The sequence below is a fragment of the Dipodomys spectabilis genome, unplaced genomic scaffold, assembly GCF_019054845.1.
Source record: "Dipodomys spectabilis isolate Male_0828 unplaced genomic scaffold, ASM1905484v1 ptg000394l, whole genome shotgun sequence".
In the NCBI taxonomy this organism is placed as follows: domain Eukaryota; kingdom Metazoa; phylum Chordata; class Mammalia; order Rodentia; family Heteromyidae; genus Dipodomys; species Dipodomys spectabilis.
The window spans coordinates 1,350,921-1,376,849 of NW_024871071.1; the positions used below are offsets into that span (position 1 = coordinate 1,350,921).

Genomic DNA, 25,929 nt, shown 5'->3' on the forward strand with positions numbered 1-25,929 from the left:
GGCTAATGCTCTACCACTTGAGCATCTATCTGCTCTCCAGTTTTTTGTTTTTGGGGTTTTTTTTGGGTCCAGTCGTTGAGGAATCGAACCCAGGGCCTCGAGCATGCAAGGCAAGCGCTCTACCACTGAGCCACCTTCCCAGCCCCTTGTTTGTTTGTTTTTTGTAAGTCATCCCAAATTAAGTTGCAACACCTTTTCCCAGTTTGATCTCAGCAAATGAAATAGAAAGAGAACCGCGGTCCTCCAGGCAGTAGGTGGCGCCAACGTGCTGTTCTCAGAGACTGGAAAGGCGGGACTCTGGAAACTGCGTCTCTTCGAATAGCCAATGGGAGGGGACTTCGTCATCGTAACGCCTCCCGGGTGGACTCCCGCAGAAATTTGAAATGACTGCTGAGTTGCTGGTGGGCGGCTGCCTGGAGCTGGAGGCCATGGCGGGCCAACGCACTCTCCGCGCCTCTGAGGAGAACTTGGAAACCCTGGAAAAAGGTGAGCACCGCCGAGTCGGGCGGATGGTCTCTGTGGCGGCTGGGCCTTCGGGGTGAGGCGCTCGACTGGCGAGGATGGCGACGGTGGCGGGTGGGCCTGGGACCCGCTCTCCCTTCGGGGTCCGGAGAGCTCCACTCTGTGTGGGCTTCCTGCGACTTGTGCCTGGGGCGCCCAGCTGCAGGACTCCGGGAGCACGTGCGCCTTCACTGTCTTAACTTTATATGCATTTCTGACGCGTCTGGACTCTCACTTTCCTTTTTGGGAAAACTAGCCTTTCTCTCGGCCCTTGAGTAGCCCTTGAGCCCGTAGGGCGTGGATACTGGAGGAACCAGATTTCAGCTCTCAGGCCTTTCCTTGGAGATTCCATTCATGTCTGGATCTGTCTGTCTGTTTCTGTATTTGTGTATGTGTGAATTGTACTGTCTATTTATATCATCTGTCTGTGCTTATGTATGCATATATGTGTGTGTATTTCTTCTTCCCTTATGTATATGTGGAGTTATTTTTGGCAACCCAGAGCCTTGCATGTGCTAGGGCAAGCGGGCCACTACTGAGCCACACCCCTGCTCTCATTACTTTGTCATCTGACATTTATACTGTGTAGTGGAAATAGTTCAGTTCCAGTGACACAGGTGTGGTGGAGCTGGCAAAAGTTGTTTAGTTTCAGTTTTCCCCCTTGGAAAACAGAGCTATATTTTTGAAGTGATTGTCAAGAAAGACAAATATTCGGGGCTGGGAAGGTGGCTCAGTGGTAGAGCGCTTGCCTTGCATGCATGAGGCCCTGTGTTCGATTCCTCAGCACCACAAAGGCAAAAAAAAAAAAAAAGCCGGAAGTGGAGCTGTGGCTCTAGTGGTAGGGCGCTAGCCTTGAGCTGAAGAGCTGAGGGACAGCGCTCAGGTCCAGAATTCAGGCCCCACGACCGACCAAAAAAAAAAAAAAAAAAAGACATATATGCTATTACTTACATATGGAATGGAGAAAAGCTGAGTCTAGAGACTGAGCTTCTATGTGTTGCTAGTGGGTGGGAGAAATTGGGAGATGTTAGTCGAAGAGTACACTTTTAGTTATAAGTTCTGGAGACCTAATAAGTAGCACTGTGACTATAGTTAGGTTTACTGTATATTGTATACTCAAAGTAAACAAAAGTATACAAAAAAAGTAAGCTAATGTGAGATGATAGAAATGTCAGCTTTACTATGGTCATTTCCTAATGTATGCATGCATCAAAACATCATTTTGAACACCTTTTAACTCAGTAAAGCTGGCAAAACAAAGCAAAATAGTAAAAAAAACATAGTGCTGTTGGCTCACATCTGTAATATTAGCTACTCAGGAGGCTTGGATCTGAAGATCACAGTTTGAAGCTAGCTGGAGCAGGAAAGTTCGTGAAATTCTTGTCTGCAATTAATCACCCAAAAGTGTGAAGTGGGGGTATCCTTGAATGGTAAAATGCCAGTCTTGTCAGTCTTGAGCCAAGTGAGATTGTAAGGCCCTTAGTTCAAGCCCCAGTTACTTACTGGAGTGCCTGTGCACAACACACACACACACACACACACACACACACACACACACACACACACACACACACAATTTCTATTGTAAATAACTAAGAAATTCTTAAATTCTTTTAATTGCAGTAGGCATATTCTTTTTATATTTATTTATTTACCAGTTCTGGGTTTGAAGTCAGGGCCTTTGTGCTGTCCATGAGCTTTTTTCGGTTCAAGGCTAATGCTTTACTGCTTGAGCCACAGCCTCACTTCTGGCTTTTTTGGTAGTTAATTGGAAATAATAGTTTCACAGGCATTCTTTTTTTTGGTCCGGTCGTGGGGCCTGAACTCTGGCTCTTCAGCTCAAGGCTAGTGCTCTACCACTCAAGCCACAGCGCCACTTCCGGCTTTTTTCTTTTTGCTTATGTGGTGCTGAGGAATCGAACCCAGGGCCTCATGCATGCAAGGCAAGTGCTCTACCACCGAGCCACCTTCCCAGCCCCCTTCACGGGCATTCTTGCGTGGGCTGGTTTTTGAACTACAGACCTCAGATCTCAGCCTCCTGCATTAGCTAGGATTACAGGGATGAGCCACAGCACCTGGCTATTTTTATATTCTTTATAGACAGATAAGCTGAGGCATAGAGAGATGGTCACAGGCTGGTGATATGTGATCAGAATTTGTGAGCAGCAGTCCCTTGAGTATGTGGGTCATCTGTGGGATAAAATAGTTCTGATTGTCTGAACAAGGGCAAAGAAATGGAAGGAAGGAGAAAGCAAAGGAAGATGTGGGAATGCTACTAATAACAGTATTACACACTTTCCCTTAAAACACGTCTGGAAACTACTCTGCCAGTCTAAAGGCTACCACCATTGGCTTTGCTTGTTTAGTTTGTTAATTAAGATGTCTATTAAAAACATCTTATTGCACTGAATTAGATAAGGATTCTGGCCAAATCATACCTTTTGAAACATAAGTACTTATCAACCAGACCTAGGGTGGTTTGTACTTTCTGATCTTTTCCTTAGACACAGTCCTTGAAATTATTGAGAAACCTAGTAGTTTTAAGTAAGTAAATCTTATGTATTATTAAGGATCTCTGGGCTGTGAGAGTGGCTCAGGTGGTTCAGTAAGCATAAGGTCTTGAGTTCAAATCCCAGCACCAACCCCACTCCCAAATAAAACTTTATAACCCTCAAACAACAACAACAACAAAACTACTTCTGATACATAGTAGTCTGGAAGTTCCTCAAAAAACCTAAAATTAGACCAGGTGCAGGTAGCTCAAACCTGTAACCCTAGCTACTCAGGAGGGCCAGAATCTGAGGAAGGAGGTTCAAAGCCAGACTAGGGAGACAAATATGAGAGACTTATCTCCAGTCAACCAGCAAAAAGCTGGAAGTGGAGGTATGGCTCACATGGTAGAGAACCAGCCTTGAATAAAAAAGCTAAGCAAGAACATGAGGCCCTGAGCTTAAGCCCAGTATTGACACAAGAAAACCAAAACTAAACCCCTAAAAAACTAAAAATAGAGCCCTGAATGGTGTCACTCCTGGGTATATATCTGAAGAATTTTAAGTATACAATTGAGATACCTGCATAGTCACATTATTGCTATTCACAAAAGCTGTGTTACGGAATAATCCTAGGTGTCTGTCAGCTGAGGAATGGATAAAAAAAATGTGGTATATATACACAATGTAGTATTTATTATTCAGCCATAAAGAAAAACAGAATTGTGTCATTTGCAGGAAAACAGTGAAATTGGAGATCATGATATTCAACAAAATAGACCAGACTCAGAAAGACATCACATTTTTTTCTCTCTCCTATATGACATTGTAAAAGAAACTGCTTGGGGAAAACCAATGGAAGTTGCAGGGAGAAGGTATGGGGAGGTGAAGCTGATTAAAGTACATTATATGCATTATGGAAATATAGTGAAAACCCTTTGTACAATTAATATGTGTTAAAAACCTTTCATACCTGCTTATTGAGAGGCCATTGTCAGACTCACACTATAGAAAGCCTTCCTTTGAAGGCTGCTTAAATCCCTTCGAGGTGTAGTATAAAAAGCTGATCCCTCTTTTAATACTGTTTGATGGAATTGGTTTCTGGAGAAAATTCTGTAAGATATGTGACCATTATAATTTTAATTAGAGTAATTAGAGTACAAATAAAAACAATAACTTTGAAAGAGAATTTGAGTGGTTTCTATTGAATTAAAAAATAATGCTTAGCAAATGCTAATCATTACACCTGTAATCTAGCTTTTCAGGAGGTTGAGGTTTGAGGCTCATAGTTCAAAACAAGAGAGTGTTCATGATATTCTTATCTCCAATTAAGTGCCCCCCAAAAAGCTAGAAGTAGAGCTGTGCCTCAAGTGGTAGAATGCTAATCTCGAGCCCAAAAGCTCAGAGACAGTGCCCAGGTCCTGTGTTCAAGCCCTAACACCAACAAATACCCTTTTCTTCCTAAGAGAATAACAACAAAAACTTGTGAAAAATCTTAAGCCCTTACTGCTTTGAAGTAGAAATTACATTTTGATGTTTGAAAGATAGTTTTTTCTAATAGCAGTATAGGTAAATAGAGCATCTTAACACTTACCCTTATTTGTGTTTTATAGAAGAGGAGTACTCTATAAGTACTGAAGTGCTGGGATAATTGAGTCTGCTTATTTTTGTTGTTCATTAGGTTTATTCCAAGATGAAGATTCATGTTATGACTGTAATTATTGTGATAAGCCAGGTACCATTTTACAAAGCTTTGTACCAGAAGGAAAAACTCTTTTCCCAGAAATTTTTCAAACAAATCAACTTTTGTTCTATGAGCGATTCCAAGCCTATCAGGATTACATTTTAGGTAAGTTCTTTTTTGCTTCTTTTTTAAGTTTATTAGTAGATTGTCCCTTAGGTTGCTAGTTATTGGTTCTGAAAAAGTAGATTTAAATGTATTTATTAACTTCTGTCTACTTTGTGCATTTTCAATTCTTACTGTGTTGAATTTGTTTGTAGCTGACTGCAAAGCCTCTGAGGTGAGGGAATTCACAGCTGAATTCTTAGAGAAGGTCCTTGAACCATCTGGATGGCGAGCAGTCTGGCACACGAATGTATTTGAGGTGTTGGTTGAGGTAAATTAAATTCTGTTAAGATAGATGTCTCTACCTATAATCATTTTACCTCAGACTGATAATATCAAAATTCTATTTTATAAATAGATTGAAAATAATGTGTTTTTTTACATCTAATTGTCATAGTAGTTGAAGTGTTCCACAAATTTTAAATGTTAGCAGGAAGGAATTACCAGGGAATTAAGGTGGATTAAGTTTCTTTGTCCTTTGATAAGAAGAAATGGATTATAAACCTGTGAAAGGAAAGGAGGTATTTGAGATCATCTAGAAAATAAGGTCTGGCTCATACCTGTAATACTTGCTACTCAGGAGTTTGAGATCTGAGAATTGAGGTTTGAAGACAGCCTAGGCAGGAGACTCTATCTCCAATTAACCAGTAAAAAGATAGAAGTAGAGCTGTGGCTTCAGTGGTAGAGTGCTAACCTTGAGAAAAAAGCTCAGGGACAGCTCCTAGGCCCTGAGTTCAAGCCCCAGGACCAGCACATCAAAAAAAAGAAAAATCTTCTTTATGTCCAGTGGAGCTTTATTTAAATTTTTACTTTCTTGGTTGAAGTTCTTTAAGTAGTATAAACCAAATAGGCATTAGATAACTAGCCCATTTTTTAGCCTAACAGGATTAATCAAATGTGTCTTAATATAGAAAGTAAGAACAATTTTATTTTTCAGCTGACTGAACCTTTTAAATCACAACTTGGAATTTTTCTCATTATTTGTCAATGTATCACAACTCCCTCCCCCCAAACCCCCCCCCCCAAAAAAAAACAAAAAAAAAACCTTGTTAAATGTTAAATAGGGAATGTGACTATGAGTTGCTTTACTGGGAGAGGGTGAAGGAAGGGGTGACAATGTCCAAAAAAAGAAATGTACTCATTACCTGATTTATGAAATGGTAACCTCTCTTTATAATACCTTAATAATAACAATAAAATAATAGAAAAAAAAGAAAAATAATCTTGTAAAGGCATAGACCTATAGTTACTTTGTTACATGTTCAACACTATCCTGTTTTATTTTTCTTTCTGATTACAGTGTGAATTCCATGAGGGTAAACACTAGGCTTGTTGTTTTCTTTTTTTTTTTTCCGTAAGTTGTGGGGCTTGAACTCTGGGCCTGGGCATTGTCTCTCAGTTCTTCAGCTCAAGGCGGGTGCTCTACCACTTGGGCCACAGTGCCACTTCTGATTTTCTGAGTGGTTTATTGTAGATAAGAGTCTTACGGGCTTCCTGCCCAGGCTGGCTTTGGATGGTGATCCTAAGATCTCAGCCTCCGGAGTAGCTAGGATTACAGGTGTGAGCCACCAGTACTGGGCTTGTTCTTTTCTATTTATTTTTATTTGTGCTGAACTCAGGGCATTGCTGTTGTCCCTTAGCTTATTTGCTGTCTCTTCAGCCACAGCTTCACTTTTGGCTTTTTGGTGGTTAATTGAAGATAAGAGTCTCTTAGACTTCACTGACTATATTGGCTTCAAGCTGTGATCCTCAGATTTTAGCCTTGAGTAAGTAGTATTAAGGCTTGAGCCACCCTTACCTTGCTGGGCTTATTTATTCTTTGCTCCTATTTCATGGTTAAAAACCAAGCACACAGTCATTGTTGTGTTGGTGACTCCTATCTGTAATCCCAGCTACTCATGAGGGTGATCCTTGAGGATCACAGTTGTAAGCCAGCCCAGGTTGGAAAGTTTGTGAGACTCTAATCTCTAACCACTAAAAAGTAAGAAGTGGAGCTGTGGCTCAAGTGGTAGAGCACTAACCTTGAGAAAAATCTCAGAGATAGCACTGAGGCTCTGGGTTCAAGCCCCAGGGCTGGAACAAATTCCCCTCTCCCTATACACAAGTAAACTATTTATTTATAGTGCTTTATATGTGCATCTTACCTTTGCTTTCCATGTGTTGAGTCACATTATTTTAAATTTCAGGTTACAGATGTGGACTTTTCAGCCTTAAAGGCAGTGGTGAAACTTGCTGAGCCATATATTTGTGAATCTGAAGTGAGCACTTTTACTTTGGAGTGTATGAAGGAGCTTCTTGATCTGAAGGAATATCGATTGCCCTTACAGGAGTTGTGGGTAGTATTTGATGATTCTGGAGTGTTTGACCAGACAGCCCTTGCAATTGAGCATGTCAGGTAGGAAGAGAAATTGATAAAAATAACATTACAACAATAAATTAAATAATTCTGGTCTTGATTAGACTCAGTTTAAAACTCAAGATGTAAAAACTTTGTTACTGCTGTATTTAAAAATATTTAGAACTTGGTGGGCACCACTGCCTTATTATTGTAATCCTAGCTATTTGGGAGGCTCAGAACAATAAGATCATATTTAATGCCAGCATGGACAGGAATACAATCCTTTCTCATTTTAGGATGACTGCCATCCTAAAATGAGAAGACTTAGAATGTAGAAGACTTAAAGTGGGTTAACTTGGCCAGCCCAGGCAGAAAAATCTGCAAGACTCCATCTCCACAGAGAGAAACTGGACACTGATGTGTGCCTGTGATCTAGCTACTATGGGAAGCCTCAGAATAGACAAATAGCAGCTCAGGTTTGCACCCATACAAGAAATGAGATCCTATTCTTCAAAGTGACAAGTGAAATACAGGGATGGAGGCTATATAACAGCAGTGTAGCAATGTGAGAATTTGAATTCAAACCTCAATACCTTCAAAAACAAAAAAGATAAAAATATTCAAAGACTAGGGGAATATCCCTTTTTGTTTTGCTGGAGATTGAACCTATTTTTTTTTTTTTTTTAACTTCTTTCTTGAATCTTGTTTTTTTGCTTACAAAGCACATGCTTTATTTACCACTGAGCCACACATCCATCCTCTAGGACACTATAAGTTAAAATAAAAACAAAAAATGTTTAAAATATTTACTTTGTAGTCATTTCAAACCTGCAAAAAAGTTTAAAAATAGCAAAAGGACTTTCTTTACTTGGTATTTGCAAATGTTAGCAGAAGATAGAGGATATTCAATTTTGTTTGTGTAGGTTAGAAACTGCCTTCAAAATTGTGGATCGTGCTGGCTAGTTGTGGTTCATACCTATAGTCCCAGGTATATGAGAAGCATATAGGCCGGAGGAGGTCTAAGTCCAACACTAAAACTAGCAGCAACTGTGCTCTTTGTAGAGGGTGACCAGCTTTGTATTTGAAAATTTCTGGCTTCTGCATGGAAAATAAATGGAGGGAGATGCAATATGAAACCCATTTAAGAGGCAAGAGAGCAGCAATGAGCACTGATGGAGACTCACTGAAGGGTCTGGGATGTGGTGGCCCAATAAAAATGATATGGAAATCTAGGCCAACTTCTAGTTTTGTGGTTTAAAAGGAATTAATGGTTCATACTTGTAATCCTAACCACTCAGGAGGCTTAAGATCTGAGGATTGTGGTTTGAAGCTAGCTCAGTTTGTGAGAAAGTTTGTGAGATACTTATTTACAGTTAACCACCAAAAAGTCAGAAGTGTTAGAGTGGTATCCTTGAACAAAAAAAGCTTAGGGATCTCCTTATTCCTTGCATCTATTGAATCTGGTTCTGTTGTTGTAATATATACACTGGGCCAGGTGGTCCTGGAACTTTTCCAGTTCACTTGTCACCAGTTCTGAGCTTGAGCCAGAGGTTTGTGGCAACAGTCAGTGATATACTGTTGGCACTTGTTGCATGGAGCCTGGCTGTCTTCACAGCATGTGGTTCTGCACCAGAACATGAGGCCCTGTGTCTTCCAAATGTTTTTTCTCTCCACAGTCTTCACTGTACACTCTACTGTCTCCTGCACCTGGAGCTGCAGCAGCTCTGACATGGCAACCCTGTGCTGGATGGCATGGGTGCCCATGTGAACTCCCCTGTTTTTTGTTTTTGTTTTTTTTTTTAAATAGAAGTTTTCCAACTTATGTAAGAAGAAAGGAATGATAAAAATCAGAATATATGTATTTTATAACTCTTAATGGGAAAAAAAAGGTTCCAGGCAGCGAGCAATGGTAAGTACAACTGAAAAACTTGTAGGGAACATGTAGCAGGTAGATCAGACTGATAACACCAGTATCCATCCATCTTAACCTCAAAAAAATGGATGACCAGGCATTGTGTGTGCTTCCTAATGGCATTGCATTATATCTCTCCTGAAGTATTCTTACCAGAAAACTCTAGATCTCTCAGTTTACTAGAAATAAAGGAAATAGAAGAACACAGAAAATGACTTTCTTAAGTATATAATTAACAAAATTCAGAGTGTTTGGAACTGTTAAATAAATTGCAGGGAAAAAGAAGGAAAGGAAATCTATGGAATAAAAATGATTAAGAGATACAGCAAATGCAACTCTTGTTTGACTCTAGATAAAATCAACAACAGCAAGAGACAACTAGAGAAATTTGAACATTGTCAGATGTTTTATAATATTAGGAATTAAAACTTTTTGATATAAAGATTTAAAATTTATGAAAGTTGTATCCCTGAGATTTGCTGCAAAATAACCCCGTGTCAGGACTGTGTGTTAGAGGAGCAGAGGGGTAAGTGGGAGGGGTAGAGATGAGGAAAGATAACCTATGAGTTGATAATTATTGAAAACAGGTGATAGTGATCTTTATATACTATTCATGATTCCTTTGTTCTCTTTATGTAGTTGAAAAATTTTATAATAAAAATGTTAAATCATTTGGGGAGCTATACAAAAATAGACTGTTCTTCCTCCAGTTGAGATTCTTACTGGTCTAAGATAAGGAATAAGGAAATATATTATTATTGTTATTATCTATTATATTTGGCTGTTCTGGGGAATGAACCTAGGGATTCATGTTTCCTAGGCAAGTTGTACCACTTGAGCTATGCCCCAGCCTTTTTGGATCTCTGCCTTTGGAGTAACTAGATTATAATCATGAGCTGTTATACCTATTCTTTCTCCTTACCTTTTCTTTTTTTTTTTTTTTTTTTTGGTGGGGGTGGGTCCGGTCGTGGGGACTGAACTCTGGGCCTGGGCGCTGTCCCTCAGCTCTTCAGCTCAAGGCTAGCGCTTTACCACTTGAGCCACACAGCGCCACTTCCGGCTTTTTTTTTTTTCTTATGTGGTGCTGAGGAATTGAACCCAGGGCCTCGAGCATGCAAGGCAAGTGCTCTACCACTGAGCCACCTTCCCAGCCCCTCTCCTTATCTTTTCTATGTCCAGAAATTGCACTGTTTTCTGCCCAGTTGATGTTGATCTTCAATACAGTTCTTATAAAAAGGAAATCCTAGTAAAACAAGTGTTGTGGGAAAATTTCACTAGCTGATTCAAAGAAATTCTGCATGTTGTGTAACTTGTGACTGTCAACCATAGCAAACACTGCATTAATAAAGAACATTGTGTGTTTGTGATAGCTGGTAGGATTACTTTGATTTGTTTTATAGCTGTCACCCTTGCAAAACATTTGAGCCAGTGATTGAATTTGAATACAAGTAAACTCCTTTTCAGATTTTTCTACCAAAACATCTGGAGAAGCTGGGATGAAGAAGAGGAGGACGAGTATGATTATTTTGTCAGATGTGTTGAGCCTCGCTTGAGATTGTAAGTATTTATAACTGACTTGGTATGTGTTGGAAAAGTAGTTATTCATGTTAATTTTACCTTTGTTACAAACACCCCCCTACTCCCACTCCCATTTCAGAAACAGAAACAGATATAGAACAAGTATAAGCCCTTGACAAATTATTAAGTGAAATTGATGTAGAGACACTAGAATTTTTTAAAATTAATTAATTAATTTGTCGGTTATAGGGCTTGAACTCTAGGCCTGGGCGCTGTCCCTCAGCTCTTCAGCTCAAGGCTAGCGCTCTTCCACTTGAGCCACAGCGCCACTTCTGGCTTTTTTCTGCTTATGTGGTGCTGAGGAATTGATCCCAGGGCCTCATGCATGTAAGGCAAGCACTCTACCATGGAGACACCTTCTTAGTCCCTATTTATTTTTTTTGAGACAAGGTCTCACTATGTAGCTCAGGCTGTCTTTGAACTCAAAATCTTCCTGCCTTTATCTCCTGAGAGTCCTAGGTTGTGTGTGTGTGTGTGTGTGTGTGTGTGTGTGTGTGTGTGTGTGTGTGTGTGTGTGTGTGTGTGTGTGGTTGTATGGTTGTTGAACTCAAAATCTTCCTGCCTTTATCTCCTGAGAGTCCTAGGTTGTGTGTTTGTGTGTGTGTGTGTGTATGTGGTTGTATGGTTGTGTTCTGTTTCTGGCACTTGAATTCAGGGCTTAGATGCTGTTCCTGAGTTTTCTTTTTACTCAAGGCTAGCACTCTACCACATGAGCCACAGCACTACTTCCAGCTTTTTCTGAGTAGGTTATTGGACATAAGAATCTTATTTTCATCTGTAACCTGTTCTTCTCTTTGTCACATCTCTCCCTCTCCCTACAACTCCTCTTTTCTCTCCAACTCCCCTTCTCTAATTCCTTTTGCCTCTTCCTCTTTCTTTCCCTCTCCCTTTTCTCTTTTTCTTTGGGTTATTTTTCAGATAAGGTCTCAAGTTTTTTCACAAAGCCAGGCCTGAATCACAGTCCTGGATCTCTGCCTTTCTAGAAACTGAATTACAAACACAAGCTGTCATACCTAGCCTTTTTCCTAGTCTTTGCTATATCAATGAGTGACATTATCTTATGCTGAGTTGATGTTGATATAGTTCTGATAAAATGGAAGCCTCAATAAAACTAATGTGGGGAAATTTCACTGTTCCAAGAAGTTCTCTATATTGTATACCTTGTGACTATCAACCATAGCAAATACCATATTCACCTTAGAGAACATTGTGTTTTCTATAGCTGGTAGGATTACTTTCCTGTCCAGGCTGGCTTCACACTGTGATCCTCAGATCTCAGCCTCCTGAGATTACAGGCGTGAGCCACCGTCGCCTGGTGACTCCTGGGATTTAATGAATGTGCATGCCACCACATTTGCCTGTGTACTTTTAAAGATTGACAGTTTAAGAATAAGTTAATGGCTCACTGTAAATCTGAATAAAATTCTTTTTTTTTTTTGTCAGCCGTGGGGCTTCAACTCTAGGTCCCTGAGCTCTTCAGCTCAAGGCTAGCAGGCTACCACTTGAGCCCCAGTGCCACTTCCAGCCTTTTTTATTTTATTTTTTATTTATTTTATTTATTTTATTTTTTTTTTGGGTCCAGTTGTGGGGCCTGAACTCTAGGCCTGGGTGCTGTCCCTCAGCTCTTCAGCTCAAAGCTAGCGCTCTACCACTTGAGCCACAGTGCCACTTCCGGCTTTTTCCTTTTTGCTTATGTGGTGCTGAGGAATTGAACCCAGGGCCTCAGCCATGCAAGGCAAGCGCTCTACCACTGAGCCACCTTCCCAGCCCCCCAGCCTTTTTTACTGTTTATGTGGTACTGAGGAATTGAACCCAGGGCCTCATGCATGTGAGGCAAGCACTCTACTGCTGAGCCACCTTCCCAGCTCCTCAATTTATTTTTGAGTCTGTAACTTCCATTTTCTGCCAGGGGAGCAGAAAATGTCTCTTATTCTCTTACTATTTTCTTTCTCCTTTCCTTTCCCTTTCCCTTTCCCATGGGACTTGAACTCTGGGCCTTGGCACTGTCCCTCAGCTCTTCAGCTCAAGGCGACCGCTCTACCACTTGAGCCACAGTGCCATGTCTGGTTTTCTCAGTGGTTTATTGGTGATAAGAGTGTCATGGATTTTCCTGCCCAAACTGGTTTTGAACTGCAATCCTCAGATCTGAGCCTCCTAAGTAGCTAGGATTACAGGTGTGAGCCGTGGCACCCAGTGAACCTTTTTTTTTTCTTCTGGTTGTGGGGATTGAACTCTGGGCCTGGGCACTGTCCCTGAGCTCTTAGCTCAAGCTCTACCACTTGAGCCACAATGCTACTTTTTCTTTCTTTCTTTCTCCTTCCTTCCTTCCTTCCTTCCTTCCTTCCTTCCTTCCTTCCTTCCTTCCTTCCTTCCTTCCTTCCTTCCTTCCTTCCTTCCTTCCTTCCTTCCTTCCTTCCTTTCTTCCTTCCTTCCTTCCTCTCTCTCTTTTTCTTCTCTTTCTCTCTCTCTTTCTCTTTCTCTCTCTCTCTTTTTTTTTTGTCATGGTCCTGGACTTGAACTCAGTGCTTTGGTGCTATCCTTAAGCTTTTTTGCTCAAGGCTAGTGCTCTACCACTTGAGCCACAGTTTAACTCCCAATCCCTTGCAGTTTCCCCCTACTTTAGCCCTGTTATACTAAAATAAATCTTTGCTAGAACAACAGCAACAACAAAAAACACCAAAACAGTTCAATTAGAGTACATAAAAAATCCTATTGTTGCATTCAAAAATAGTTATTTGAGAAATAGTGAAACTAATTGAATTATAGAAGATTCTTTGCTTTCACTTAAAATTAAAAGGTATACAATTTTGCTCTACATAATAAAACACAGTAGACTAAATTGACTCAAGATGTTCTGTCAAGTTCTTACTTGAAAGATGAAAATATTAAATGGTTAATATTTGTGGTAAATACAGATTTCTAAAATACTGAAACATTTTTCTAGATTATGAATGTTTTCAAATCTATTTTTCTTTCTTTTTTTTTTTTGGTGCCAGTTCCAGGGCTTGAACTGAGAGCTTCATGCTCTTGCTTAGCTTTTTCTTTTTTGAGCCACATAGTTACTTCCAGGGATTTGCTGATTAATTGGAGATAAAAGTTCTGGGGTCTTTGAACCATGATCCTCAGATCTCAGTCTTCTAAGTAGCTCAGATTACAGATATGAGCCACCAGTTCCCTGCAAAATAATTTATTAGCGATTACAATTATATGTTACAACTATGACCTGATAATGTTTGTAAGGTACAAACGTTTAAGGAAAAACTTTACAAAACAAGAAAAAGTACTGATCCTAATGAAGTACTACTTTAAAGTTCTAATAGTTTTTACTTATTCAGAACAACTTACTCTGAAGATTAAATAATCCCAGTTAAGATAGGAAAATGTTCTCAAAAACCAGTGAATTTCAGTTTGCTCTTAAACTTTCAGGCATTATGACATTCTTGAAGACCGAGTTCCCTCAGGACTTATTGTTGACTACCACAATCTCTTGTCGCAATGTGAGGAGAATTATAGGAAATTCTTGAATCTGAGAAGCAGTTTGTCAAATTGTAATTCTGATTCTGAGCAAGAAAACATCACTATGGTAGAAGGGTTAAAACTGTATTCAGAGATTGAACAGCTGAAACAAAAGCTAAAACTCATTGAGAATCCTTTGTTAAGGTATGTGTGTCTCTGTTATTCTTAACTAGTTAGCTTCTTTCTTAGGAGCTGTGTTACTGAGAACTCATGGATCTTTTGGTTTCTTTAAGATATGTGTTTGGTTATCAGAAGAACTCTAGTATCCAAGCAAAGGGCACACGTCCAAATGGCCAGAAGGTGACTCATGTGGTCTCTTCCACCGTGAGGACTGGTCTGCTTCAGTCTCTGCTGAGGGACAAGCTGTGTAAGGAAGAAATGGAAATTCAGGTACTGGTGTTTCTTGGACCAGGTGGTTTTGTCTTTAGGTTTTTCCTAGGTTGTTCTGAATTCTCCATTATTTATGGGAGCTTCCAGAACTGATTTTCTATGGAATAGGAAGTGGTGGGAGCTCTGCCCTTGGTCAGCATTGTAACCCTTCAAGAGTGCATTGGGCTCAGAGCACTGTCATAGGAAATACTTAAGTGTGCAGTTTTTCTCCATTTGTAAGTGACCCATGAAAGTATTTGTAGCAATACTTGTTGCTTTTGCAGGTTGAGTATTTACACTGTGTTGTTTTCTAGTTTCATAGTGATCCACTGTCAGCTGTAAATGCCTGCTATGAAGGTGACACTGTTATTGTTTGTCCAGGCCATTACACGGTACATGGTTCATTCTCCATTGCTGACTCCATTGAGTTAGAAGGTGAGTATAGAAGAGGATCCAGCCAAACTCTCATGTATGAGAGTGAATCAAATCTTACCAAAACTCCCATTTGATTTTCAGTGAGTTGCCTTGGGACATTAAGGGTATTTAAAGCCTAGATCTGAGTTGCAGATCTTTTTTTTTTTTTGTTGGTCGTGGAGCACTGTCCCTCAGCTCAAGGATAGCACTCTACTACTTGAGCCACAGCACCACTTCCGAGTTGCAGATCTTTGTGGTAGTGTATGATGGGAAGTTGTTTATAGGCACATGTAAAGTAATAATACCATTACGAGAAAGTACTTTAGCTTTTAGATTGTCGGTAGCTTATAGAAAGAAACTTAATTTCTAGGATGGTAAAACAACTGCAGCAATATTTTAATTTTTTAATTTTAGTTTATGTTTTTAATTTTTCAATATTAAAAAAATTGTTGTTTGCTCTTATCCAACACATGGATATCTTGATATACGGGTTATTGCAATGGGCTGTACCACTTCTGGTTTTCTGTTGGTTAATTGGAGATAAGAGTCTCAAGGACTCTGCTGCCTGGGTTGGCTTTGAACCACAATGCTCAAATCTCAGGCTCTTGAGTAGCTAGGATTATAGGTGTGAGCCACTGGTGTACCTGGCTAATATAGTTTATTTTTGTGAAGTGCATTCACCTTAAATTGATACCAAAAAGTTATCTTAATTCTTACAACTTACTGACTGTCACAGAAGCTACACTTTGTATCCTGACTAAAATATATTTTTAATAACATTAATGTTGGTAGATTCAATTAAAAATAAATTTTTAACAGTTATACTCTATATGTTTACAGTGATCTCCAGGATAAAGCACTGCAATAAAGACATTTTATATATACTTTTTGGCACAGGGAAAATAACATTGGCGTAATAGTTACAGTTATCAATCTATTGATATTATTAGTTCTATGTAGGTTAGCAAAGAACTTACAATTGCCAGAGTATCATTAGTATTAGTGGCACTATTAATATGAATTATATATTAATAATATTGAATTCTGGTTTAGTGTAAAAATGACTACATTTATTAACAAGCATTTCTGAGAATTGGACAGATGATATGTCTGATGTGAATATATGGAGTGACTCATAACTCTTATTAACAAGTGATATATATTGAGTATTATATTCAGGTTTACATTACAATAGAGCTTTGTATTCTCGTTTAGAAAATCAATTAGAGTTTTCAATTTTTAAGTGCTAAGCCTATGTAATTTGTATAATTACATCAAATGTAATGTTCCTCAGCATGAAATTCTTTTTATATATATGTTTCTAAAGATTATAATTGTTGTAGAAAATATGCAGAGTACAGGCAGGCTCATATAAGGAAACAGAGACAAATTACCCACATCCTTAATTATCCAGTGTCCATATCTGTAACATTCTTGTGAATAGAGCCTCCTTATCATCTTCTACTGTTCTTAAAGTCTTGTCTGTACTCCTCAAGTAACCTTGCTGTTTAGAGCAGCTAATGCTTTCATCTAATCAAGCCAACATTAATCTTTAGACAATAAGTTATTTCTTTTTTTTATTTTTTTTGTCAGTTATGGGCCTGAATTCTGGGCCTGGGTGCTGTCCCTCAGCTCTTCAGCTCAAGGTTAGTGCTCTACCACTTGAGCCACAGCGTCACTGCTGACTTTTTCTGCTTATGTGGTGCTGAGGAATCAAACCTAGGGCCTCATGCATGCAAGGCAAGCACTCTACCACTGAGCTACCTTCCCAGCCTAAGAGTTATTTGTTACTTAAAGTTTTGTCTATGTAGTTTTATGATGAAATACAGTCAAGTTCTTGAGTTTTGTTTTTTTTTTTTTTTCAGTTGTGGGACTTGAACTCTGGGCCTGGGTACTGTCCCTGAGCTCTTCAGCTCAAGGCAAGCCACAGGGCCACTTCCAGTTTTTTGGTGGTTTATTGGAGATAAGAATCTCATGGAGTTTCCTGCTGGGCTGCATTTGAACTGGGCTGGCTTTGAACCATGATCCTCAGATCTCAGGCTCTTGAGTAGCTAGGATTACAGATGTGAGCCACTGGTGCCTGGCAAGTTCTTCAGTTTTCTAGGCAAGCACTGTATCACTAAGCACACTCCCAGCCCAAGTTCTTGTTTTCTGATACTCTATAAATTCATTTAGTTTAAATTGCATTATTAGTTGTAAGATTTAGCTAGGGGCTGGGGCTGATACAGTGTTAGAGTGGTTGCTTTACATGTGAAAGTTCCAGGATCTGATCCCCAGCACTGTAAAGAAAGAAAACTTTTGTAGAGATTTGATGCTATTTTTTTTTTGTGACAGGAATTAACAGATTTTTATTTAATTAAGAAATATGCAATTTAATAGGGTTGATATTACTGGGAATGAGTTTACCATAGGAATCTACTACTTTTTAGTTATAAATACTCAGATTTGATGTTATTTAGTGTTAGTAAAATGAGCCTTTTTTTTTCTACTTGAAGTCAGCTTGTAACATTTAAGTCAGTGTGTTTAACAGAATTATTAGTTAGCTAATCTTGAGAAATGCTGGATTTAAATTCACATAGAGTTGTACAATATTAGAATGATAAAAGGGCTGAAATTGAATATGTTAAAGTCCTTTGATTCTGCTGTGAATCTTTAGGAAGTTTCTTTTTTATATAGTATATGTAGTCTGTGTTGACCTAGAACTCATTATGTAGTTCAAGCTGACTTTGAACATAGGTTGTTCTTTTTTTTTGTGAAAATACCATACAGAGGGGTTACAATTACATGGGCAAGGTAATGAGTGCATTTCTTTTTTTTCTCTTTTTGGTTTGGTTGTGGGGCCTGAACTCTGGGCCTGGGCGCTGTCCCTCAGCTCTTCAGCTCAAGGCTGGTGCTCCTACCACTTGAGCCACAGTGCCACTTGCGGCTTTTTTCTTTTTTGCTTATGTGGTGCCGAGGAATCGAACCCAGGGCCTCAGGCTTGCAAGGCAAGCGCTCTACCACTGAGCCACCTTCCCAACCCCATGAGTGCATTTCTTATCAAGTATTGTTGCCTCCTCCTTTGTTTCTCCTTCCCATCCCTTCCCATCCCCAGCGCCAAAGTTGTAAAGTTTGTTTTTCGACATAACATCTCATTGTTGTAATGGGTCCACCGGTATCCCTATTTAAACAATTTCTTTTTTTTCTCCTTCCCCTCTGCAAATTATACCAACATCAAATACAGTGAAAACAGGGGTTATACCTTCTTGAATTTGTGATCTTCTTACCTTAGCCTTCATAGTGTTGAGAATCATTATTATTTTTTTTAGCAGGGGTGTCTGGTTGTGGGGCCTGAACTCTGGGCCTGGGTGTTGTCCCTCAGTTCTTCAGCTCAAGGCTAGTGCTCTACCACTTGAGCCACAGTGCCACTTCCACTTTTTTTTTTTTTTTTTAACTGCTTATGTGGTGCTGAGGAATTGAACCCAGGGCCTCATGCATGCAAGGCAAGTGCTCTACCACTGAGCTACCTTCCCAGCCCCTGAGAATCATTATTTTTTTGATGTTGGGACAAATTGGGAATTTGTTAAAAATTTAATACACTGCATTAAATTAATGTAAGTATCTGGGGAGATAGATTTTATTTAGATACTGGTCTACTTGTATCCCTTGGAATCATGAACTAGAGAAATCTATCCTAGAGTTTTTGCCCCTCACATTTAAGTGGGTTTTTTTCTCTTCCATAGGGTATGGTATACCAGATGATATTGTGATAGAAAAGAGGGGCAAAGGGGACACTTTTGTGGATTGCACAGGGGCAGATATTAAAATCTCAAGCATAAAATTTATTCAGCATGATGCTGTAGAAGGAATCTTAAGTAAGTATCTGCATGTTTTATTATTTGTTCTAGGCTTTGAAAGAATACTTTCTATGGAAAATAGAATTTAATGAAATGCCTTGAGTATATGGAGGGCTGATTAATTATGTATATAACATAATGACTTAGGAAGCTTACTCTAAAGTGAAAAGGTAGTTCATTGAAGAGGGACTTTTTTGGTCTGAGACTTGGACTCAGACTTCATATCTGATGCATTTGCTCATTGGCTGATGCTCTACTGCCTGAGCCATGCCTCCAGCCCCAAGAGTTATATAATACTGGTTTCTTTTTTGTTAGATTTTTTTTTTGTCATTACATTTTTTAACTCACTACATATTGTGGTCTGTGCTTTTTGTATTTGGTGTAATGCTAGGCCAAAGCCAGCTTTCTTAATACTGTGGTATGCTTTAGATTCAGTGTGCCTTCTAAAGGGAGCTTGCTCTTTTAAGTGTTGGAGATTTGTGGGAACTAATAGGTCACAGATGGTCCACTTTCATTAATAGATTAATGCAGGTATCACAAGAGTGGATCAGTTTTCTTGAGAGTGGGTTGTTTTAAAAGAGTAAGGATGGGCCATCCCTAAAATCGTCCTTGCTAGTAGTCCATGTGCCCTTGCTGCATATGACATTTTACATTTATGCTTGTTGTAATACAGCTGGGGAGATCTTTTCAGACTGAACTTGAAAGCCACCAGAGCTGGGTGCTAGTGGCTCATATATATAGTTCTAGCTACTCAGGATGCTGAGATCTGAGGACTGAGGTTCAAAGCCAGCCCAGGCAGACAAATGTGATAGATTTAATTAACCTTCACAAAGCTGAAACTGGAGGTGTGGCTCAAGTGATACAGCAGTGAGAAGAAAAAGCCCAGCAAGAGCACAAGACCACGAGTTAAAGTCCCAGTACTGGCACTAGTGCGTGAGTGCACACAGACACGCACACATGCGCACATATACACATAGAATCATGACTCAAATTAACCTCTTTTTTAAAAAAACTGTTACCCAATGTTGGGCAGTTTGTTATAGCAACCCAAAACCAACTAAGACACATTGTTCTAGTATGACTTCCTAGAATTTGTATGCTCTACTTTTTCGGATACTAATTCTTCTTCCTTCCAAGATACACACACACACACACACACACACACACACACACACACACACACACACACACACACACACACGCACTTTTTGTAATGAATGAATACTTTGCATTTCTGAGGTTGTTAGTCTCTTTTTAAGAATGTTGACTTTTAGAAAATATTATAGTCTTTGTTTTATATTTTATGAATTTAACAAACTTTAAATGGTATTCTTTGAGAAATATTTAGACTGTCTAGTGTTGTAGTCTATTTCTAATATTGAAATAGGCACATTCCCTTTTTTTTTTTTTTTTTCCAGTACTAGGGTTTGAATTCAAGACTGTACTTGCTAGGCAGGCACTATACTATGTGAGATGTGATTTTAGCTCTTTTTTTCTTTTCTTTCTTTTTTTTTTTTGGTGTACTGGTATTGGGGCTTGAAAACAGGGCCTGGGTGCTGTCCCTTAGCTTGTTTTTGCTCACAACTAATGTTCTACTACTTGAGTCACAGCTTCACTTCTGGTTTTTTACTGGTTAATTGGGCATATGAGTCTCATGGGCTTTCCTGCCTAGACTGGCTTCAAACCGCAATCCTCAGATCTCCATTTCCTGAATAGCTAGGATTAAAGCATACATCATCAGTGTCTGTCCTCTTTTGTTATTAGTTATTTTTGGGATTGTGTCTCATGTTTATTTTCAGTCTGGCCTACACTAGGATCATGTTTACAATTCCTTATTTACATAGTTGAAGTGAAAAGTGTGAATCATCACACTTTTTTGTTGATATGCAATCTGTATAATTTTTTGCCCAAGTTGGCTTCAAACTGAAACCTTCCCAATCTCCACCTCCTGAGTAACTAGGATTATGGTATGAGTTACTGCAACCCTTTGTTTCCATTGTAGTTATTCATCATGGCAAGACTACACTGGACAATTGTGTACTGCAATGTGAAACTACAGGTGTCACCATACGAACATCGGCTGAATTTTTAATGAAGGACTCAGATTTATATGGTGCCAAAGTATGATAATTTTTTATTGCTTTAAAAGGAGTAGTTATTGGGTTTAAGTTCTGAATGAATTAGATATTCAAGATATAAAGATATAAAGTCAGTTCATGCATGTGCTATCGGTGCCCAGCTAGCAGACTGTCTAGAAGTGTTAGGCTGATTACATGTGCTCCATCCACTTGTAAATGAGGAGCTAATGCTTTCTCCCTGTATACTATGACTCCTAGAAAAACAATTTAGCATAATACAATAGCTGTGTCATAAATGAGCACACATGTCTTCTTTTATATATTGGGAATTAAATTATTCCTAAATGGTTTCTCAAATAGCCATAAAGATATGAGTGAACATTTGGTTTTCAAAGTGTCTACCATATCATGAGGAAATAAAGTATTGGCGTTTTTTTTTTTTTTTTTTTTGCATGAAGTATGCAAGAATTGGATCCTGTATGGGGTCTTTTAAATTACTTGGTATAAATAGCATTGAAATTAGATGCTGATTTTGTCATGGGTAGTAATAGGAGTAGGAGCTGTTTAACTCAGAGGTGATTTCTGAATTAGTTTTTTAAGGTCTATTTTAAGCTGGCTTGTTTTTGAAAAGTAGAACGTATTTCTCTCTATTACCTCTCAGAATGGTCTTTTTATCTTAGTATTTTAATAGTTATTGCTAAATGGCTTATTTTTGACAGAACTAGACAAATTATCTGGAATGAAAGAACAAAAGTCAATGTGACATTTTTAAGCATTTTGTGTCTATATGTATGAGTGTGTGAGGTTTTGAAAGTAATGTGATCAATATACACAAATTAACTAAAGTATAATATACACTGGGATGATTCCAATGGTATATCTCCTTTGAATGACTGACTTAAAATTTAACAAGCTGAATACCAGAAAGCGGAAACATGTTGTTGGGAGGATGGTAGAAGGAATAGTTGGGACTAGTAGAGGGAGGGCAGATGAATGGAGTGAGAAAAGGTCCCTGAATATAGTCATAATGTTCTATAGTCATAATGTTCGGTGTACATGTATGAAAATGGAACCAGGTAACTTGAAGGGATGGATGGAGTTGGAGAAGAGGATGAATGATGGAAGGAGTGACATTGATGGAGATGCATTGTACACTGACATGTTGAACAGAAATCCTTTTCGTACAACTTCTTAGAGATAAAAAGTTAAATTTAAAAAAGTGATGTGATCATCAGTTTGTTGGAAATGGAGCAAATAGAAGTCTTGATTAGATGTATCAAATAAAAGTTACCTTTGTATTTTATTTTTGTACTATATTAAAGGCTAGAATGTGATTGTAATAAACTTTTTATAATCCTGTCTTTTAAAAAACTGTCTTTTAAATAATGATGACATTATTTAACCTGCAGGGTGCTGGTATAGAGATATATCCTGGGAGTCAGTGTTCCCTGATTGACAATGTGATCCATCATTGCAAGGAGGGGATTCTCATCAAGGTGAGTTGGTGGCTAAAATGTGCTCTTCCTGAAGGCTAGAATGGTTTCACTTAAAAAAAACTTTTTTTAGTGGGCTGGGAAGGTAGCTCAGTGGTAGAATGTTTACCTTGCATGCATGAGGCCCTGGGTTCAATTTCTCAGCACCACATAAGCAGAAAAAAGCCAGAAGTGTTGCTATGGTTCAAGTGGTAGAGTGCTAGCCTTGAGCTGAAAAGCTGAGGGACAGCACCCAGGGCCAGAGTTCAGGCCCCACGACCTACAACAACAAACAACAACAACAACAAAAGTTTTTTCTTTTCTTTTTTTGAGTCCGGTCATGGGACCTGAACTCTGGGCCTGGGTGCTGTCCCTCAGCTCTTCAGCTCAAGGCTAGCACTCTACCACTTGAGCCACAGCACCACTTCCGGCTTTTTTCTTTTTGCTTATGTGGTGCTGAGGAATCGAACCCAGGGCCTCATGCATACAAGGCAAGCGCTCTACAACTGAGCCACCTTCCCAGCCCCAACAAAATTTTTTTTAAGAAGTTTTTTTGTGTTTTGTTGTCTTTTTTTGGTGTGTGCTTGTGCTGTGGCTTAAACTCAGAGCCAATGGGCTATTGTTAGCTTTTTCTCACAATGTTAGCACTTAACAACTTAACCATAGTTAGATTTCTGCCCTCTTGGTGGTTAATTGGCCATAAGGGTCTTACAGACTTTGCTGCCTAAGCTAGCTTCAAATCATAGTCCTCAGATCTTAGCCTTCTGAGTACCTAGTATTATAGGCATGATCCACCAATTCCAGGCTTTGTTGTCTTATTTTGAGAGGTATAAACATCACATAAATTTTAATACTATTTGTGGTTGGTGATTGAAAGGCTCTTGTGAGAAAGCTTTGCTGCCTTAGATTCTTTAAAAATTAAAGGAATGTTGTATCATGTAAGCATATCTTTTCTATTTTATTTTTAGAATAGTGTGAAAAATTTAGAAGATTTTTAAAACAGACAATGTTGAGTATGATTTGTTTTCAATGTCACAGGACTTCTTAGATGAGCATTATGACATTCCCAAGATATCCATGGTAAATAATATGATACATAATAATGAAGGTTATGGTGTTGTTTTGGTGAAACCTGTAATTTTCTCTGACCTGCAAAAAAATACCCAAGATGAAACTGAAGGTATGGTTTATTTTGTAATTTCTTAATATGAGAACCAGATTTAATTTATTTTAGCACTAACATCTAATTAGGACATGAGTATCCTTTCCCTACTTAAAGATATTACAGGAGGGCTGGGATGTAGCTCAGTGGCAAAGCGCTTGCTTAGCAAGTGCAATGTCCTGGGTTCGATCCCAGTACCAAAAAAAAGAAAAGACAAAAAAAAAAATATAGTTAAAAGAAAATAATTACAGGAACATGCTTGGTCATAGAGATAGAGAAGCTTAGTGAAACCCTAACATAAAATCTCAGAATAAGAGAAACTTTCAAGTTCAACTTTTCACCCAGAACTTTGGTATTGTAATTCTGTGGTTCTGCAGTTTCCAAGTTTTTGGCTTTTAATAATTTTTTTTTAAATTTAAATTTTAATTTTTTGTGTACACACTGTACAGAGGGGTTACAATTACATGGGCAGGTTAATGCATACATTTCTTATCAAGCATTGCAGCCTCCTCCTTTGTTTACCCTTCACATCCCTTCCCAGCCTCCCCCGTCCCCCCCCAAGTCCCAATCCTTCTCCCCCCACTCCCCCCCAACCCCGCACCGCACCGACGTTGTAAAGCTCGTTTTGGACATGACAACTTGTACTTCTCATTGTTGCAACAGGTCCACCTGTATCCTTAAACGACTTGTTTTTCCCCATCTCCTCTACAAGTTATACTGACATCAAATATAGTGAAGGCAGGGGTAATACTGTGGGGAAGGGACATACAAAGCTACAAAGAGATAATCTTATAAATGCGTTAGAAACAAATGCATGAAAGGAAAAAAAACATTAAAATACATATCTAAGGGTTCATTTTCTTAACATCGCATTATCTGACCTTTTCCGCTTGACTCATACATATACTAGATATTGCAAATAAGGGAAACCATGGTTAGTAATTTTTTAAAATTTAATTTTATTGTCAAGATGACGTACAGATGGGTTATAGTTATGTATGTAAGGTAGTGGGTACATTTCTTGTCAAACATTCTGGCTCCCTCCCTTGTTTTTCTCCCACTACTCCCCTCCAAGGCTCCCCAAGTTGTAAAGTTCATTTCCAATATATTATCTTATGAGTATCACTGTTGCATTGGTTCAACCTTTGTCCTTTGTCTCACCATTTTGTTGTTCCTCTTCCCTTCCTTAATTCAGATAAATGTATATAGAATACATAGGGTGCCAAAATCAAATGCAGTGACAACAGGGGATAAATCATTGGGGGAAAAATGAAAGAAAAATGAAATGACTCCACATAGTACATTAAAAACAACAGTAACAAAGGAAAACCTCTTGTTTCCATATCTTGGAGTTCATTTTGCTTAGCATCATCTTATGTGGTCATATGTACCTAGCTATTGAGCTATTATGATACTCTGCTAGGACTATCCTAGACATATAGTAATCATTACAAATGAGGGAAACCATGGAGTATGTTTCTTTGAGTTTGGCCTTCTTCACTTAATATGATTTTTTCTAAGTCTTTCCATTTCCTTATGAATGGAGCGAGGTCATTCTCTGATGGAAGCAGAGAATTCCATTGTGTATATCTACCACATTTTCTTGATACTTTCATCTACTGAGGGGGATCTGGGTTGTTTCCATATCTTAACTATGATAAATAATGCTGCAATGAACATGGTTGTGCAATGAACATGGTTGTACTGATAGCTTTAGTATGGCCTTATTTGTGGTCTTTTGTTAAATGCCAGAAGTGGGATTGCTGGGTCAAAGGGAGCTCTATGTGTAGTCTTTTGAGGAACCTCCATATTGTTTTCCAGACTGGTTAAACAAGTTTACACTCCTATCAACAGAACAGTAGCATTCCCTTTTGGCCACATCCCTTCCAGCATCTGTTGTCATTAGATTTTGTAAGTCCTTCTAACTGGGGTGAGGTGGAATCTCAGTGTTGTTTTGATTTGCATTTCTTTAGAAAATGAAGCAATGAAACTGAAGACAAGTGTAGAGGCAGATGCTGCCATAAGGGTTGATCTAGAAGAGCTGATTCAGTGTACGACTGGCAAAATGGAACTTCATGTAAAAGCTGACCTTTCTGAACAGGCTGAGGGGAACTATGAAATTGCAAGTGAAATAGTTGCTGCATCCACACAGAAAGGCCAGATGAGGAAGAAAAGATTGAGTGAACTAGGCATCACACAAGCTGATGACAACTTAATGTCACAGGAGATGTTTGTTGCAATCATGGGAAACCAGTTTAAGTGGAATGGAAAAGGGAGTTTTGGTACATTTCTATTCTGACCACAATGATGTAAATATATATCAAAACGTTGGATCTTGCACCTGTTGCCCTGAGAATCACTGCTGCTTTGAGCTATATGTTACTATATTTGATAATACTTAATTGGGTTTGAGTTAAA

General features: G+C 38.8%; 1 protein-coding gene across 1 annotated transcript; it reads left to right on the forward strand.

The window, feature by feature from the left end:
* Nucleotides 1-383: 383 nt before the first annotated feature.
* On the forward strand, nucleotides 384-25,852 carry Shcbp1 (SHC binding and spindle associated 1). Its single transcript, XM_042667381.1, has 13 exons — nucleotides 384-486; nucleotides 4,672-4,839; nucleotides 4,992-5,107; nucleotides 7,023-7,231; nucleotides 10,551-10,643; nucleotides 14,091-14,324; nucleotides 14,414-14,570; nucleotides 14,864-14,984; nucleotides 18,686-18,817; nucleotides 20,802-20,920; nucleotides 22,287-22,373; nucleotides 23,388-23,529; nucleotides 25,485-25,852. Exons 1-13 carry the CDS (start codon nucleotides 384-386, stop codon nucleotides 25,808-25,810), a joined length of 2,007 nt encoding a protein of 668 aa, XP_042523315.1. The 3' UTR covers nucleotides 25,811-25,852.
* The last annotated feature ends 77 nt before the right edge of the window (nucleotides 25,853-25,929 follow it).